At 40.4% G+C, this 17,683-nt stretch overlaps 1 protein-coding gene across 5 annotated transcripts in view; it reads right to left on the bottom strand.

Annotated features, from left to right (window-relative positions):
- The window catches only part of DST (dystonin), a 293,848-nt gene extending 276,240 nt beyond the window's left edge, over positions 1-17,608 (bottom strand). For 2 of the 5 annotated variants that reach the window (XM_061347867.1, XM_061347868.1), the window contains exons 1-3: positions 17,267-17,588; positions 16,744-16,805; positions 1,260-1,448 (exon numbers count right to left, since the gene is read on the bottom strand). In XM_061347867.1, coding sequence (XP_061203851.1) covers positions 1,260-1,448; positions 16,744-16,805; positions 17,267-17,447 — 432 coding nt within the window. In that variant the 5' untranslated portion in view covers positions 17,448-17,588. Of the gene's footprint in view, positions 1-1,259; positions 1,449-16,743; positions 16,806-17,266 lie in introns of all 5 variants that reach the window. The other 3 variants (XM_061347863.1, XM_061347864.1, XM_061347869.1) reach the window with 3 other exon arrangements.
- Between the last annotated feature and the right edge of the window lie 75 nt (positions 17,609-17,683).

Below are 17,683 nucleotides of genomic sequence, written 5' to 3'. Positions count from 1 at the left end.
ATGATGGAAGAGATGAAGGAAGGAAAACAAAGGGGGAAAAGAACCAGAAGCAAGTGATGAATAGTGGAGAGCCTGGTGAAAGGAGACCTAGTAAGAATAACAGAGTTAGGCAAAGTAGTCTAAGAGAGCAAGATAGGATGGGAGTGAGAGATGGCTGATAAGAAAGGAAGAACAGATCCTTTAAAAATAGCAGAAAACAAATCCACCAGAGCAAATTAAACCATAAACATAAACAGCATAAATATAAGCAGAGTAAAATAAAAACTAAGTAGAAGCATGAGAGAACAGAGGAAACTGCAGCGTGGTGAAGTGAAAGCAGAGAAACAAAATGTATCTGCTAAAAGGTAAAAATTCTGGCAGTTGTTGGCAGCTCTGCCTTTCTTTCAGGTACGTATTTCCATTAGGGAATGCTCTTTCTCAAACCAGCTCCAGCACTCACTGATAATTCTTGGTGTTTAACTGATACAAATCTAGGAAGGTTCAGCCAGGTTGGAGCAACCTCAAGGTAGTCTTTTTTAGAGTATGCTTGGTCATTATGTTTTTATTAATACTGTCTTAATAGAAGTAGTTCAAGACCCTTAACATTGGCACAGGTAAGTTAGTCAGCAAATGTATCAAAGCAATGAGCTTTCTAAAAGGAGAAATGCAGTGTATCTGCAGGAAGGATCCTTACACACATTTACGTTATAAACTGTTTCAATGAATTGTCATATTTCCTCACTAAAAGTAGGTTATCAATATTAAAAGAACTATGTGTAGATCAAGCTGAGGAGCAAAGAATGATGAGACTTGATACAAGCTTTGTTAAGCACAAAGATCATAAATACTGTATGAAGTAGAAGAGACCTCAAAATTGTATCTAGTAATGAGTTTTAATATCAATTTGGTTCAGTACATAGAATCTCTGATAAATCTGAGTGAGGAATTTCAGTAACATGCACATGTACTATAAAAACCTGTTAAGTCACATCCCTATAAGACTATCAGATTAAGTATCTTACAGGAATATTGAATAAAGACTGAATATTAGACAAAAACCAAAATTCAAAAACCCTTCTTCAGAACTAGATTATTTTTAGAGTTATGCGTCAGCATTAAATACAGTCTAACAAATTTATATATAGATTCACTGAACATGAAAACCGAAAAGATTTTTAAATTGAGGAAGAGAAGATGGATGGACAAAAAGTTAGAATTATATTACATGCCTCTATTATACATTTTCAGTGCCATTTATCCCTCAGGGGTAGAATACTTACAGGTTTTCGAGTCGGGGTAACCTGAACAGAATGATAAAATTCTGGTTGAACTCGGCTGCTTTTCTTGATTTTTCTTTTTCTTACAGAAGTTTCCTGCTCACTTAGGTGGTGAGCTTCCACTATGGGTTGTGTTTCTTCAAGGCGAGGTGCTACACGTCTTCTAGCATGACGAGGACTTGACCTAAAGCCCTGTAACATAAAAAGCAATCATTGTGTTTAACATCTCCCAGAACGAAGCCGTGTAACAGCAGAAAAATCACACAGGATGGTAACAACAACTTAACAACAACTTAAGGTACAAGCATGCTCATCCTAAATTAATATAGTATCCATACAAACTGCATGTAACAATAAAGAGATGTTGCCAAGCGCCATTAATATCATATTTGTGTTCTATTTCTCAATTATATGTGTTACTGACACAGCTAGTAGGAGTAACTCCTTTGCTTTTCTTCATGAACTCATGCTTCTACTTATTTATTACTAAACAGTTCTAATTAAAAGTTTATAATTAAAATTTTCCAGGTTATTTTTTGGCCTCAAGAGAAATTGTTTTAGGGAGCATGAGCTGAAAAAGGTGCATTTTTTCCTGAGAATGAAAGTGGAGAAAAATTGGTAGCTGGCAACCCTTAATGATGACTAATGGTTCTTGTTAAGAGTTCTAATGTTGCTAGATATGAAGGGAGACTTTACCATTTGGAATAAATAATTAAGACAGAATGCTGCCTTTCTCTGCCATATGAGATATATATGTATATTTGGCCAAATTAATAAACTCAGGAAAAGCTGCCCTTCACAAATGCTTTTTAGAGGCTTGCAGTGAAAATCTCATCATCCAGAACGTCTTACAGAATTTAATTCCTTTAATGGCAACATGTTTAATGCTAGCCCGCTATTGCTACCTGCAGAGCATTTACAAGGAGCATTCTCTCATTTCACTGAGTCCCGCTCACGAGCATGCATCAGCCTGCCATGCGTCATTTGTACTGGATAAAATGTTGGTTGATATCAAATTTGGCCAGTTTGTAAATAAGAACTCCATTTGCTTAGTCACATCAGCTTTCAGAATAAGTGAGCCAAATCTATGTCCTTCATGACAGCCTGCAGTTTAAGGACTTTACTCCCTTTTAAAAGCAAGAATAGATGCAACAATTCCTAATTTTCTACCTTCTTTTATTTTTCTAGTAAAATCATAGAATCATAGAACAGTTAGGGTTGGAAAGGACCTTAAGATCATCTAGTTCCAACCCCCCTGCCATGAGCAGGGACATCACACATTAAACCCTCTCACCCAAGTCTCTATCCAGCCCGGCCTCGAACACTGCCGTATGTCTGCTGAAGTCCTTATGCCACAAACCCAGCACCCAGAAATGGCTCGTCCATATAAAGAAGCAGGCTTCTACAAGGGGAGATTTTAACTAAAACTGCAGAAATGTATGCTATGAATCTAAATACCCTGAGTTCCTGCCAGCTCAAAACTAGTGGGAGCAATACATTTCCATATAAACCTGCTGTTCTTTATTCACCCTACTCTTAGCTTTTGTTTTTTGTGTTTTGTTTTGCCTTTTTTTCCCTGTTTTGTTTTAATTAGGAAATCAGCACAGAAAGGTTATGCTAAAATGTTGTTACACTGGTAAATTGAAGCAATCAAAATTCAGATATATGGCTCTGACTAAACTAGATTTACTCCCGTAATGTTCATGAAACTTCAAGGGAAGAGAGTGCAGTCTGTTCTGGACACTCTGAGAGACATGCAGCTATTTTCATTATTTAAAGGTGTGCTCCATTAAGTAGATACACTCTTAAATAGCCAAAACACACAAACATGTATTTACATACACATGCTAATAATTACTACAGATAGACATTTGCATGCAACAGATGATGTGAAAAGGTTGAAGTGTCAAGGTGAAGTAACTTTCAGGTGACAACCTTCTACTCCTGAACACTGGATAGGAGGGACAGGAGTAGAGCCCAGCTCTGCTTAGTCCACCTGGGGAGTTCATGTGTGTGGTGCATCATGGCTACAAAATACATAGGATGGAAAGATACAACCAAAAGCTCCTGAACCCTTTTTTTCTGATGCCTCCTATTCTACTAAGCAATAGTCATTCAGACTACAGGTATGGCCAGACTTCAACTCCCTGTATCTTAATTGAAGCAGGACCTTGTCCATATGAGCTGACACAAACAGCATAATGGAAGCCACTGAAGCCAGCAGACCTGCGTGGGTTTAGGAAGACCTCTAAACTCAGAGATGTAACTCTGTGAGACAGATACTCTGCCACACTACTGCAATGAGAAAACTTATTGCCGCATTTTCTTTCTACACTGTGAAATCCTAACACATACTTAAAAGGTATCATTCAACATGATACTAGGCCTATTCAGGATGACAGGGGAAAAATACAACACGGACAGCCTGCTATTACAGAGCTTACTTCTTGTGGAAATTTTCTTTCACAAAAAATATTAGTGGGCATCTGGGATTATTCCATAGTAAAAGAAGATATTCCATAGGAGACCAAAATACCCAGCAAATCTATTCTGAGTTCGGAATTCAGAAGTGATTTCTACACATTAAATGCATTATGATTCACTTACAGATGATGGCTACTGGCTGAAGCCTGGATATATACCCTGTGCTGCAGCTGCTCCCTCACCATACTCCCATCCCCATTAGCAGGATAAAACTCTTTGGGAAAGCATGTTTATGTAACAGAAGAATTTGGTAGAAGCTAAGCAGCTCTGAAAGTGCTTAGAAATGCATGCCAAACAGGGATTCAAGTATGTGGGTCTGTCTCACTGAGTAACTGCACCTCAAAATACTTGAAGGTTTACCGATTATTACGTCTCAATATGAAAAAGTCACAACTTCCAGAAAAGTCTCTTTATAGGCAGTGCTTCTCCTTTGTAGTTTATATATTTTTTCACTTTTGCTGTTTATTGGTAGCAAGAAAATGGGATCTTTATCTCTTTAAGAGCTCATCTGCTTCTGTTTGCTGAAGCTTATTCTTCACTTGAAGTCATAATCTGCCCACAGTATCACAAATGGTTGCTCTCGGGAGGATTATAATGCAATAAAGGGAGAGGATCATGATTTCAGGTGGAAAATTAATTCCATATCAACAAAGATGTTACAAGGGCAGAGTCCTCAGACCAAAACCCAAAATGCTTACTCATCCCTGCAGTAAGACTTTGCCAGAGCAAAAACCCAAATCTGGAAAATGTCACAATTTGGTAATCAAACATTTGGTAGTCAAAAGCTGCTGCTCCTGCCCTCAATGCAAAACTAGAATAACCAGCAGTGCCTTCTCAACAATGGAATCAATAGACACTTCTTGTGTCAGCTGTGTTATTTATCCTGCATTCAAACCCAAAATTGAAAACTTACCAGATTAATACAATAATCAAAACTTTTTAAAAGGCAAAAATTGCACAAATATCTGCTTTAGAGGTTAAATCAATGCACAGAGAAGAGCAGAAAACTATTACAAAATACTCAGGGAGGCACAGTACACCACCCGAGACCAAATCACTGAGAAAACACTAGAGATTTTTGAATCACACAAGCAACTCAATGAGGTTGCTCTAACACTGTTAAGCAATCTGTAGTTTCCAGCATCATGTGAATGCTGTGTCACTGGACAGTGACAAACCTTTTCTTGCTCTTGGCACCAAGAGGGAGTTGCTCATTCCTAGACGGTACTTTCTGACTCATTTTTATGCCTGTAAAATTCCAAAACAAGGCAAACCAAACAAGACTTCAGATACATATTTTTAGACAATCTGTCTTGGAAATACTAAAATAACTACATAAATATTTACACTACAAAGTATTCTTCCTTAAAGAAACAACTCGGATGACCACCAGAAGCAGTTTTAGATATCACAGAGGAAGACGAGGCAAACTGAAACTGGGATTATCTTCTCTCCCAAAGCATTCATGTGCATCCTTCCAGTTTAGAGTCTGTTTGAATCCACAAATACTGATCTTCCTAGTTATACTCTACAGTCAGCAGGAATAGAGAGGTGTCTCTGGAGGCTAGATCAGGGCCAAAGCCTAGTTGATCTCTCTCAGGGGAGGTTTTCTGTCTGTGGAAGGAGGATGGGGAGATCACCCTCCTTCAGATTAAATTTATCCTTTTAAGTCTTCTCTGAAAGGTTTTCTTGTTTTTTTTTCTCAGGAATTGTGGTAATAATGAAAGGACCTGTTGTGTTTACCCTTACAGACAAACCAACAGTGAATTTTGCAAGGCCTGGATGCTGCGTGCCAGAGCACACAACCAAGTGGTTGTGTAAAATGACTTCCACAGTAAGGGGTCTTGTAAAAAAAAAAAATACCTTCTTATCCAGCCAAGTTTGAACTTCACACCTCTGATTCAGAGACTGATTTCTTGTGTCTAGAAACACAGCGTGGGGTTGCTCTGACTGAAGCTCAGCAGACCTCCACTCTTTGGGTTCCCTTTCAAGCCACTTAAATCAGATGAATCATTCCCTAATGGCATCTATTACACTCCACTGGCCATAAAGGGGACCCAAGCCGATAACTTCACTTGTAGACATCTATACTGTAAGTATCCAATATACAATAGGATGTATCAGACCCATGACAACTAGGTTTTGATCTGCCTTCAATACGTCATCATTCCATGTATATTTTATCATCAGATTTCCTCTTATTTTCCTCCTACATGAAATAATTCCAGTCTTTTCCAGTATCTTTTTTTTTTGTCCTTATTCAGACATCACTCTTATTGGACCCCCATAATTCACCACAGTACTCTTATAAATGTGTGCTGCTCATTTATATAATAGCATAACATGGTTTTTCTTTCTGTTCAAATATTGTCCATCCCAGGTTTTCACTAAATTGTTAAAAGTAATTCAAAAGGCCTTTTCTGGAGATGACATACTTAAATATTAATAAAGTGGAGAAACAACTTTTCTCTGTAACATACCCAGCCTTGCACTTATGAACATCATGTGTGTTCATCTGCCCCATTCTTCAGAATTTCTTTAGTATGGTCTGGTATTTGATAAGCAAGTATGTCATGATCTGCAGTCCTTGTTGTATTTTTGCCTATTCCCTTTCCTAGCCCATTCATTAATACAATAACCAGAATTCTGAAGCTTCTTACAAACTTGTCTGTCATTTACAGACAAGGAAATTTTGGATAATCTGTTGAACCTTTTTCTTTCACAGTCTTAGTTTTTATGTATTTCTTCCTAATTTTTTGTCTGATACGTTAGTAGCACCATATGAATACATCTTTGCTATCCCATGTGTGCATTATTGCTTTAGTGACATGAGTCTTTGACTCCTCTGTTCTTTCAGCGTATGATTGTATTACTTCACCAGATCCTTTCCTTTTCCATTCTAGTTTCTACTACCCCTACTGCCCTCATCATACATTATTATTTTTATGCTTGGTAAGAAATCATATTCATTCTTCTTTTTTTCCAGTGTATTATTTTATGTAGACTATATTGTCAGAATTCTAATCTTGGAACTCAAGCCTTTCCAGCCAGTATGTGTTTTCAGAACCACTAAACACTAACTTCAAGAGAAGTATGGCTCTGACTAAAATGCATTATCTGATGTCCAGCTGAAGTCAACAGAAATCTTTGCATTAACTTTAGTGGACTGCACTGCAGCCCAGTTTCCACTCTGGCAGAACTTCAGCAAACCACAGAAGTGCTAGCTAGCAGTAAGACACAATTCAGCACAACTGGAGGAAAGACAGCAGAACTCAACTGTGTTTGCAGAGTCTTTAAAGATACTTGAGTGAGTCCCATAGATTAAATGCACTTTTGCAGGTGCAGTAATGAGTACTGAAGCCAAAGGGAGCTCAGATAGAATATCCACCTTTGTGTGCTTGGTTTTAAGGGTTTTGGCAGTGGTTGTGTATGCATGAAAGTATATGCAACCTACAACACCTTAGGGCCTGGAAGCATAAGTATGTGTAGTATCAAAACCATTTTCAGGATGCTGGATTCTTGGCTGTTTTGCAGACAGGCTGAAATAGTATTAAACCCTATAGGTGAGGTAGCTACTTGAACTAAAAAGGCAGGTTCAATTGAGCAACTTTAGTGTATCAAATTCCCCCGGCGTGCTGAAGGAGAGAAATTTAAGAGCCTTCCTTCTGCACATATAAACATATATATATGCATTTGTATTGTACAAACAGTTCTAAATTGAAAAGTGACCAAGACTCAATTATTTCCCTTCTTCTCCCATAGTGACTTCCATCCCAAATATCTTCAGCTTACAAAGAGGCAAATAAAACCCCAGAACATTTATTTAATTGCCAGTTCTGCAAGTTCAACCCAAAATCCAGGATTCAACTTAAGTCTTCCAACGACTTATACATCCTCTTTAATAGTAAAGGTTGCTAATTAAAGCTAGGTCTTAGCAGGAAGATTACCTATACTCATATAGCATATTACTTCACAAATGTACAAGGAGGATACAACAACAGTTGCTCTGTCCTGATTCTATCAAGTCTCAAAACACAGACTGCAACTTTTCCTTTTTTTTTTCTTCTGTTTGTTTGTATGGTTCTCTTGGCTTTTTGGTTTTGTTTTATTTTTTAATCTTACCTAAGGGTTACTCCTATAAAGATCTGAATCAAGATTTAAAACATCATATGTAAGATTTTTACATGCAATTTCTCATTCCACTCCCTCATTAACAAGCTTTCCCTGATGCTGCTTTGCATGCTGTATGTTTATTTTAGGAGATATTATTCTTATCTTCTAAAACCTAAACTCTAAGCAGTGCTGGAACCATTTCTCAGATATTGAAGTCTGTGACTTGGCACATGTCATATTCCAAGATAAGTCCACATGTTCAAAGGGATTAACAGCAATTGTCTTTTATATAACCCACACAAGATTACTTTTCCAACTGAGTTCAGGAAATACATCATCAATAACCTGCTTTCCACTTCCTAAGTGGGCCCCCAAGTGTATACATATGAGCCCTCATGTGAACCTAGGGTTTAGATGTGAATTTTGAATACAGTTTTTAATAACCCATGCTGCATTACACTACTGGTTTACACAATGTGTTTGGGTTTTCCTATCAAGGCAGGTAGGCTGTAACACTGGAAAAAATCTGAGGGTGTGTAAGCAAATAGCATGTCCAGTCATGCTTCAAAATACCCTTTAAATACTCTTTCCTGTCTAAATCTATAAATCACAGAAGCTGGCCTGTTCTCCAAGCAGTTCTATCATTCTCTGACAAGAAGGCTTTCAGCCTTCCACAGCTGCCTTGCCTTTGCAATGGCTTGTCCCAGTTCCTTCACCATTACCTCAGGGCACTGCAAGTCTTCTGTAGAAACTGAACAATTATTTAAGAACAAAAATAAATCTGAGTACTGCTTAATCAGTGGTCTGCAAGGGAAAGTTTAATTTAGAATGCACTAGCACACTCTCCAAGTATGTCCCTGTTAAACCCCTGCTTCCTCTGTTCTCCATCTCATCACTTTTCCTCAGCTAGGGCAGTGTACAGTATACATCAAAAATCTGCCATAAGGAATTAACTTTCAATATTAAAAATACAATGAGGAGGAGAATAAGAAATATATGCACAGATTGCTAAACCATGCAAGTGCTGCCTGATACCTGGTACAAATAAATTACTCTCCTCTGCCCAGGGTGTTTGTTTGAAGCACAAACTGGTAATACAATTTATGCCACCACAGCACGTGAAGATCGGTCTGCATTTTGCCAAGCATAAAACAAACTGATGAGAGACTTAACAGGCATATATTAAAAAAAAAAAAAAAAGATACTTAGGGTGGAATTCAGATAAATAGATACCTAAGATGCCTAGATTCAGATACCAGCAATAGATCTGAATGGGTCTCTCGTTCAGAAGCAACTATTCTGAGCTCCTGTTGTAGCCAATGACAGATTTAGTGGACGTATCCTGTGAGGCCTGAAGACTCATTTCAGCTCATCCTGAAGCAGACACCTACACCAGGTCAGCTGAGTAGCTCTACAGACTAAAACTGTAAATACCTACAGAGAGTTTATAATGCTGTATAAGGGGATGCTGTTTCTGCAAAGTCACTTTCCAGCTCCTGCTGTACTTTACATGCAGGAAGGTAGCGGCGCCAGATAGGTGCCTCGACCTAGTTGTATCATTTTGTTCTCTCTAGAACAAAGGAGGAAAATAAATACAATACCTCAGTCTGCTGTGATTATGTATTTCAGTATAGTTAGGTAGCTATCAACTTAGACGATCATAAATTAAGCCTTGTAAGAACTGTGTTTCACTTCCAGTCTGCACTGTTCACACCGCCATCCTGAAGACAAGTGCTAGATTTAAGCAGCCGAGTGCACAGGGGCTATAAGGACATTGGCACAACTTGCAAGAAACGTGTCTTTGCCCAAATGTCAACCACAGTTAGTTTCCATAGCTGATGTAGTGTTTTCACACTTGAGCTGTAACTCATGTTTCATTTCCACTGATGAGTCAGGAACAGGAAACCTCTGACTCTCCTTGATGCAAGACAGTAGGGCACAAGGGAGCACAGCAGGGGCTCAGACACTTTTGATGGCAGAAGTACCCAGATAACAGGTACCCAGACTTGCAGGGGAGCTAGAAGCACAAGCCATCAGACCAAAACCAAGCCAGCTTTGCTAGCACTAGGTCAAGATCAGCCATATCAGCTGTGGGCCTGATGACCTGCTCAAGCGTCTCTGCCACACAGTCCTGAATCATTGCCTAGAGGACCTGGAGGGGCCCAAGCACACCCTCCTTATAGCCCAAGACCTCCCCAGGCTGCTGAGTACAGGGGGCAGCTGGAGAGGTCACAGCTTTGGATGGCAGCTGCTCACATTTTACATGGCCAAGCCCAATGGGCCCAGCTCAGCTGAATAGGATCCTGCATAGAAACAGCAAGGTGACTTCCCTTTGGGCTATGTGTGGTTCTCCCATAGCACATCAAAACATGCCTCTCCTTAAAAAAGCCTGGGAGTGTAAGAGAGTGTAGTGTTTCCATGTCCTAGGCAAATGAATGTAACAGCCCGGGAGCAAAAACAGCCCCTAGGGTCATACTACCCTCTTGTTTCATTTAATACCCTCAGCCTAAAGAGCTGAGCAGTTTCTGACAGGGCATCCACAACCTGATCTGTCACCCTAATCTAACCACAGCAACTGAGGAATCAGTGTAGATGGTGAAGTTTTCCTGAGTTGTGTGTGATTTATGGACCCCTGCATGATCCTGTCTGTATAAAAACAGTTTCTTCAGCAGATATGGTAATACATGTGCTCACCGCAAGTATGACCTCAGCTGTTTTAATTCACAGTTTCAACCTGAGGTTAGTTTCTAAAACCAGTAGCTAGACATTCTCATTCTGTACATGTGTACAATGTGGCTGCTAACGGATGGCAACAAGCCACACTCCACCTGCATCCCCCTGAAATCAGAGCTCTGCTTGCTGGCAAGCAGCTGCTGGCATGCACAAGGAACGTGCACTATAACCAGCATGCAACCACCAAAGCTGAAACCTCATCTAAAACACACATTTCCAGAGATAACAGTACATACTGAGAATCCTGCATGTGTAAATCCTTAGATGATAGGAGGTTGTTGACATAACTGCATTAACGGGAAACTAAATAGGAAGAATGACTTTTATTATGTACTGGATCTATATGCAGTGAATGTCCCTATCCTGCTAGAGAACTCTGAGGATATGTTCACTTATAATGCAGGTCTCAACATGCAGTGTATCAAGACCTTACTACTGACGTGGACCATGACACGATGCCAGTACTTTCTCAGGTGACTGATGGAGCCAAGAAGATCCCCTCAGCATTTCAATGCTCTGCAGACTGTGGGAAGCTAGAATACAGATGCAGGCAACCAGCTGGCTATAGAAATATATCAGGCATTTCTACACTACACCATAGTAGAGAGTAAAGGTACCCGAATTAACTCCTCTGGAGTTAGCTCAAATGGTCTTGCTGCAGCAACTGGGTAATTGCCATATATTTTGTGATACAACTGCCAAACAGGCTGTTTCTCAGTATAGAGTGATGCTTGCTAAGCTATCTAAAGGCAGCACTGCAGTGAATAAAGCTGACTGACAGTGATGGAGAGACAACAAAGAGTAAGCAGAATCTCAGTACCTAGTCTGCCATCTAACAGCTCAGTGTGGTGAACTGTCTAGGCCACATTATTGGACATGTTGAGAAAAATAGATAGGAGTTGTCCTTCTACAGTGTATTTATAGCTCTGCATTAATTTGTAATTGTTTTCATACATTTAAGAAAACAATTTCTTTTTGTCTCTTACTTATTCTCCCTTGAACCTGTTCCTTAACTCTTAGACAGTTAATGGAAAAACAGTTTAAACATCCTGGGGGAAAAGCATGTTGAACACAAAGGTAAAATATTTTCAGGCTGATTCAGCTCCACAAAGACAATGAGACAGCCTTTCAATAGGTGAATTAATGTATTTTTCTGGCTAGTCCTGTACATTTCTGTGGCTCCTTGAATGCACTCCGTCCAATCAAACAAGAGACTAGAATTCAGCTTGGAGGGTTTGCAGATTTCTCTTTTCACTGGATCTCTACATATCTGGAGCAGTTTATAAATAACTGCAATGCTCAGGATGAATTATGGTGCAACTCTTCAAAGATTTTTCATTATTGTTTTGTAAGATGTCTAGAACTATTTTTAGGCAACTGTCTCACAATCAGCCTCAGAAGGAAGACGATTATGGTAAAGGTATGCTTAGGGATAAATTTATGAACACTTTTTCTGGGCATCAATTGTTGGCAAAGTCGACATATACATTTACCAGATATTACTGTACGATAGCTTTGCATCCATTGTACCGTAATGGATGATTTAGCAAATTCGTTTGCTCTTGAAAATTGTCATCAGTCTTGGCTGACCTATTTCACTACCAGCCTTGTCAAAACAATAGACTGAATATATATATAACCTTGTAGTGACTGTTCAGTATACTTAGAGTAAAATATGGGATCTGCAAAACTGAAATGACCAAATGTTATTCCTTTGCTACAGCTGTGGTTAATACAAGCTGCCAGCCCTCCCAGAGAGTCTTTCCATAAAGTGTCAACTCCCGTTTGCCTTACTGGTGTGCCTAGTCCCACCGGACATGCACCTGGGTTACGTGAAGTCGGGATTTACAGCTGACTGTAACATTTCTACGGATTTGCTTCCTAGTAGGTTTATACCTGTAGGTCTCAGTGGAAACATTCACAGGAAACTTGCCCAAAATATATGAGTCAAAATTAAATAAACACAAAAAGATACCATACAAGTCATGACGATTCACTGACACCAATACCTTCAGTTCCTGAGATCACAGTACTTCTAATTTAGAAGGTAAGATAAAGGAAGACTGAAGTGCTCAGAGGAAAGAATCAGACTAAAGATGTATAAATCCAGTGATTTTTACCAATAGTATGAAAACCATCAAGTATCCCTTCACAATCTCATAAAACCATTTCAAGATCCTAAATGAGAAACTTCCCTTTCACAAGTTCTTACCTCAAATCCAAAGATTTTGAGAATTATACTATTTGGTTTAATTCCTTCCAGCCTAAGGGCTAAAAGCTTACTTTCTTTTTAATTGAAAGTTAAAAAAAAAAAAATCTCACGTAATCTGAAGGTTTAACAATAAGGAAAGACGAGGCTTTGACAATAGGGAAAACTAATTCAGAAAGAAGTGGCAACACAAACACACTAAGCAATGCCTTTCAGTTGTAAGGTACAGAAGACATTGACCTCTTTGTAAAGTGTAAGATGCTAAACACTGAAATACATCAAACCCCAAAGTACTCAGAAAATTCCTGTACTTCATGAAAAAAAAAAAAAACAACTCTGCAGAGAGCATGAGAAGTCAGTGAATCACTGATAGCATTCACATTTTTGAATATACAAGGAAAAATAATTAACCATAATAATAATACCACCAACAATGGATCATAGTCCCTATTTTGATAAAACTCTCATGAATTTATATTGTTACTTTGGCACTGTTTTCATCAAGCCCAGACATTTCATTCAACAACTGACTCTCAAAATAAAGAGAGACTAGTGCAAACAGCTACATCAAAGTCTGATTTGTCATGTAAGCAATGAATATTGCCGTTGGAAATTTACTTGTTTTCTTTTTGCAGCCGTGACATATCTAGGTCTCCCTTGGATTAGAAACATTAACTATTCTGGGTGTGACTCCTATGTGACTTCTCATGGAGTACCTATAGTACCAGGAGGATGGAGAAATCTTAAGAGCAGTTACAGTCCTAATGAACTTAAATGACTGCAATAAAAAAGAATGTATTAAAGAATAGGCCTAACAAACTTCAGATGGTAGTAAATAAATATTAGCGGGGAGGTGAAGAAGCTGCTGCACTATTGCAGTGAACTCTCACATCTTCTTGCTGGTACAGTTTTCTGTTATGAAGCACCTCTAACAAAGATAGAATTTAACCTACTTTATATTCCTAATGATTCATGCAAACTTACCTCTTTTTGAGGCAGGGGGTCAAGTATTTAAGTTCAATCTATAATAAGGAATATCTGCATAGACTTCTGCTGTATAATAACGAGGCATGTTTTAGAATCATAGAATAGTTAGGGTTGGAAAGAACCTTAAGATCATCCAGTTCCAACCCCCCTGCCATGGGCAGGGACACCTCACACTAAACCATGTCACCCAAGGCTCTGTCCAGCCTGGCCTTGAACACTGCCAGGGATGGAGCATTCAAAACTTCCTTGGGCAACCTATTCCAGTGCCTCACCACCCTCACAGCAGAGAACTTCCTCCTTATATCCAATCTAAACTTCCCCTGTTTATGTTTTAACCCATTACCCCTTGTCCTATCACTACAGTCCCTAATGAAGAGTCCATCCCCAGAATCCCTATAGGCCCCCTTCAGATACTGGAAGGCTGCTATGCAGCCTTCTCTTCTCCAGGCTGAACAGCCCCAACTTTCTCAGCCTATCTTTATACAGGAGGTGCTCCAGTCCCCTGATCATCCTCATGGCCCTCCTCTGGAGTTGTTCCAACAGTTCCATGTCCTTTTTATGTTGAGAACACCAGAACTGTACACAGTACTCCAAGTGAGATCTCTATACTCCAAGTGAGGTCTCTTTTGCACATTCAAAATCAAGACCCTCAAGAAGGGACTATTTGTGGATTCAATTCACTGGTGGGATATAAATTTCACAACAGAAGAGCTGAAAAGGATCATAAATACATCTTCAAATCTATTTAGTATTTACCCTCCCATAGTATGGGGTCTAATTTTTTTAATGTGGGATTCAGTTCTAAAGGAAAGGAATTAAATAGTCCTCACTCTATATAGACAAAGACAATGTAGGCACACAGCACGAGAGCTGCTGCTCTGGCAAAGAATCTCAACATAAATTTGCTACACATCTATTTTTCCAAATATAAGGCATTCCTGGCAGGCAGCCAATCATGCAGGAATTGCCAACCGCTCTGTAGATAGGGCAATTATAATTCTCTGTGCACTGCCTCTAGACCACCTGCATGTTCACGTGTGATCTAAGTCAGATTTGAACACAGCTCTCAGGAGATGAATGCCAACCCACTCCTATTTACTATCAACCTATTTTCATTATATTCTATTAGCACTAAGAAACGCCACTTATCACTGCACCTGACAAACAACTGAGCATAGTAGAAGCTAGCAGATGGACCTTGTGCTATAAAACTTGAAGTTGAGATGCTATGTTGTTTGGGAGGGTGGGGAGGGGAGAGAGATGGGGATTATGCAAAGCCTATATGCTTTGCTTTCATGAACACGTTATTGGAATTGGAAGCGCGTAATGTTTTATGCTGATATAGAATGAGAATGTCTAACTCTGTTTCAGATAACGCTGCCAATATTTTCATGGGCGTATGCCTGCAATTTGTTATTGATCAATTCAGTTAGAGTGATTAAAATAAGGTTTTGCTTGAAAAAGAACTGGAAATTGAGTCATTGTTTTCTCTTAAAAATTGAAAGTCTATTATCAGATAGTGAAGAGGAAATCAGCTCCACATCACTTACTTAAAAGGGCAGTTTAGACTAGTAGCACTGGTGTTAACCTGTCTAAACAAAATGTAGAAACCTATGAGAGAATATAACAGTTTTTACAGGTTTATTCCAGCACATTGCAGTAAATGGAAACTTCTATGAAATATTTTAAATTAGTCTATTTCTAGCTGGGTGATATGCAAATAACCACATGCTGAAGTAATAAAAATAAACTAGTGAATTTGCAAATTTCCCTTTTAAGATTCACCATGCAGGACAACATAGATTTTAAAAGGGCATTACAAATTAAACTTCACCTCTGTTTAGTCTCAAGAGTAACAGAACTTTATGTGAAAACCAAGTGTTTCATATTGGAGGAACTATATAATGAAGAAAAACTTTTGACTTACAAAGGGACATGTTTGTTTCTTGGTTTTAGTGCAGCCCTGTTCAGTCAGTAACAAAATCAGACTTTGCATGGGTTAAAGATAGGATGCTCCCTAGATTGTCCTCTTTTGGTGACAGTGCATACAAATTTCAAAATAGTAAGGAGTTTAAAGCAAATTGCCAATGTGAACCACGTTGCAAAGATGTATTACATGCACACTACTTCTGAAAACATTGCTCATAATTGGGTAATTTTCTCACCCACAAGCGGGTAAAGAAGAATGCTAATCATCTAACCCAAAAGATCATTTTTGTGCACAACTCTCTCTCAAGGTTTCCAGAATAACAGGCAATACCATGAAGATACATCTTAAATCAACAGCAGGAAGCCAGGAAAGAGAAATATCTAGACAGGAGCTCTCTCTACAAGGCAACATGGAAACAAAGTAGATACCAGATCAAGTATTATTTTCCATATCTTTCCAGCAATTATCTTCTAATTCAGAATCCCTAGAAAGTGACTAGGTTTCACGTTATACTTTTAGCACTGGCATCTAAGAGTTCTGATTCCCCTGAGCTATGAATACAGAGTCATGAAATGAAGCGCCTGCTGAGCAGGCTTGTAATCTGGATCCTTCCTGGATCTCCCGCGGCAGCGTCCAAGCCAGGCAGGCAACTTCCCTGACAAAGAGCGAGGCCCAGGTGAGGGATGGCGGCAAAGCGAGCAAGGGGAAGCTCTGCAGGCAAAACACAGTAGCGCTGTATGTATTGACAATGCAGGCTGTAACTGGGCTCGGGAATGCTTTTTGGACAGAGGGGTGTCTGGCACGTACAGCAGGAACAGCTCTTCCTGAAGGACCCAATTGCTTTGGAAATGACAGGAATCAGCAGGCCGGCTAAGGTAATGTGAAGGAAGAGCTCACACTTTGTGTGGGGAAAAATAAACAAGAAATGAAGGAGGACATTATAGATTTCATGCAAAATGAAAAGTTCGCTACGTGATTTCATTAACAAAAGAACATGACAACGTGCTCAGGTAAAGAGAACAACTTCTGACCTTGAAATTGCGTGCTAAATAAATTACCTCAGAGCGAAAGTGATGAGTTCTCATGACAGCATCTGGAAGAGAAGCAGAAAGACACACAGGCTCCACCAGCTCCACCTCGGATTTCGCTCTGGCTAATGCTTCTGTCTACTCGCTCGCCCTTTGGCGCATATCCTTGGACGGGGTCTGGCTCTCCCGAAGCAGCCGGCAGCTCCGCCCGGCATTTATATTTAATTCATCGGGAAGAAGTTGAGCATAAAGTTCTGCTGCACTTGAGAGCCCAGGGAGGCCTGGGGAGCTTCCCAGCCCCTCGCTTCTCTCTCCGGCCCAGGTTTCGCCAAGGGATGGGTGGAGACAAGGCTGCCGCAGTCCTGAGCTCGGCATGGATATTCTTTATAGCCTCTGCCCGGCTAACCTGAGGCAGAGAGGCCCTCCGCCGGCAGAAACCGCGGGATGGGATGGGGTAAGATGGGCCGGAGGCACAGACACAGCACCACCCTCCCCCCCACTCTCGGGTACCAGCGGCGTCTCTTACCTCGGCTCCTTGAGCGACCCGAAAAGACAGACTTCATGGGATGCCTCCCTTTCTGCAGCCTGCGATGCCAGCAGCAGAAGAATAAAATCGTGGCGATGGTCCCCAGCAGCAGCAGGAGCAAGAAGAGGGCGCACTGGATGCTGTAGGGTCTCAGCAGGACCAGGAAAGCCGCGGCAATCATGGCTCAAGCGCCCGGCTGCCCCTGTGAGTGCGTGGGTCTGCGACGAACGGCTAGGGGCCGGGCAGCGCCGGGCAGCCTCTCCCCCCGGCAGCGGGGCGGGCATCGCCGCCGGCACCGAGCTGCTGGAGCCGGCAGCCGGGCGGGGGGCGGCGGCGCGGGGGATGAGGAGGAGATGAAGAAAGGTGAGGTGAAGGAGCGGGATGAAACCCAGGCCGTGACTCAGCAGCAGCAGCCGC

This window comes from Neopsephotus bourkii, unplaced genomic scaffold (assembly GCF_033783945.1).
Source record: "Neopsephotus bourkii isolate Nb327-2 ecotype Australia unplaced genomic scaffold, CSIRO-AGI_Nbou_v1 NB_330, whole genome shotgun sequence".
NCBI lineage: Eukaryota > Metazoa > Chordata > Aves > Psittaciformes > Psittacidae > Neopsephotus > Neopsephotus bourkii.
Note: the sequence above shows the minus strand (reverse complement) of the source record. Positions and strands in the feature narration are given on the sequence as shown.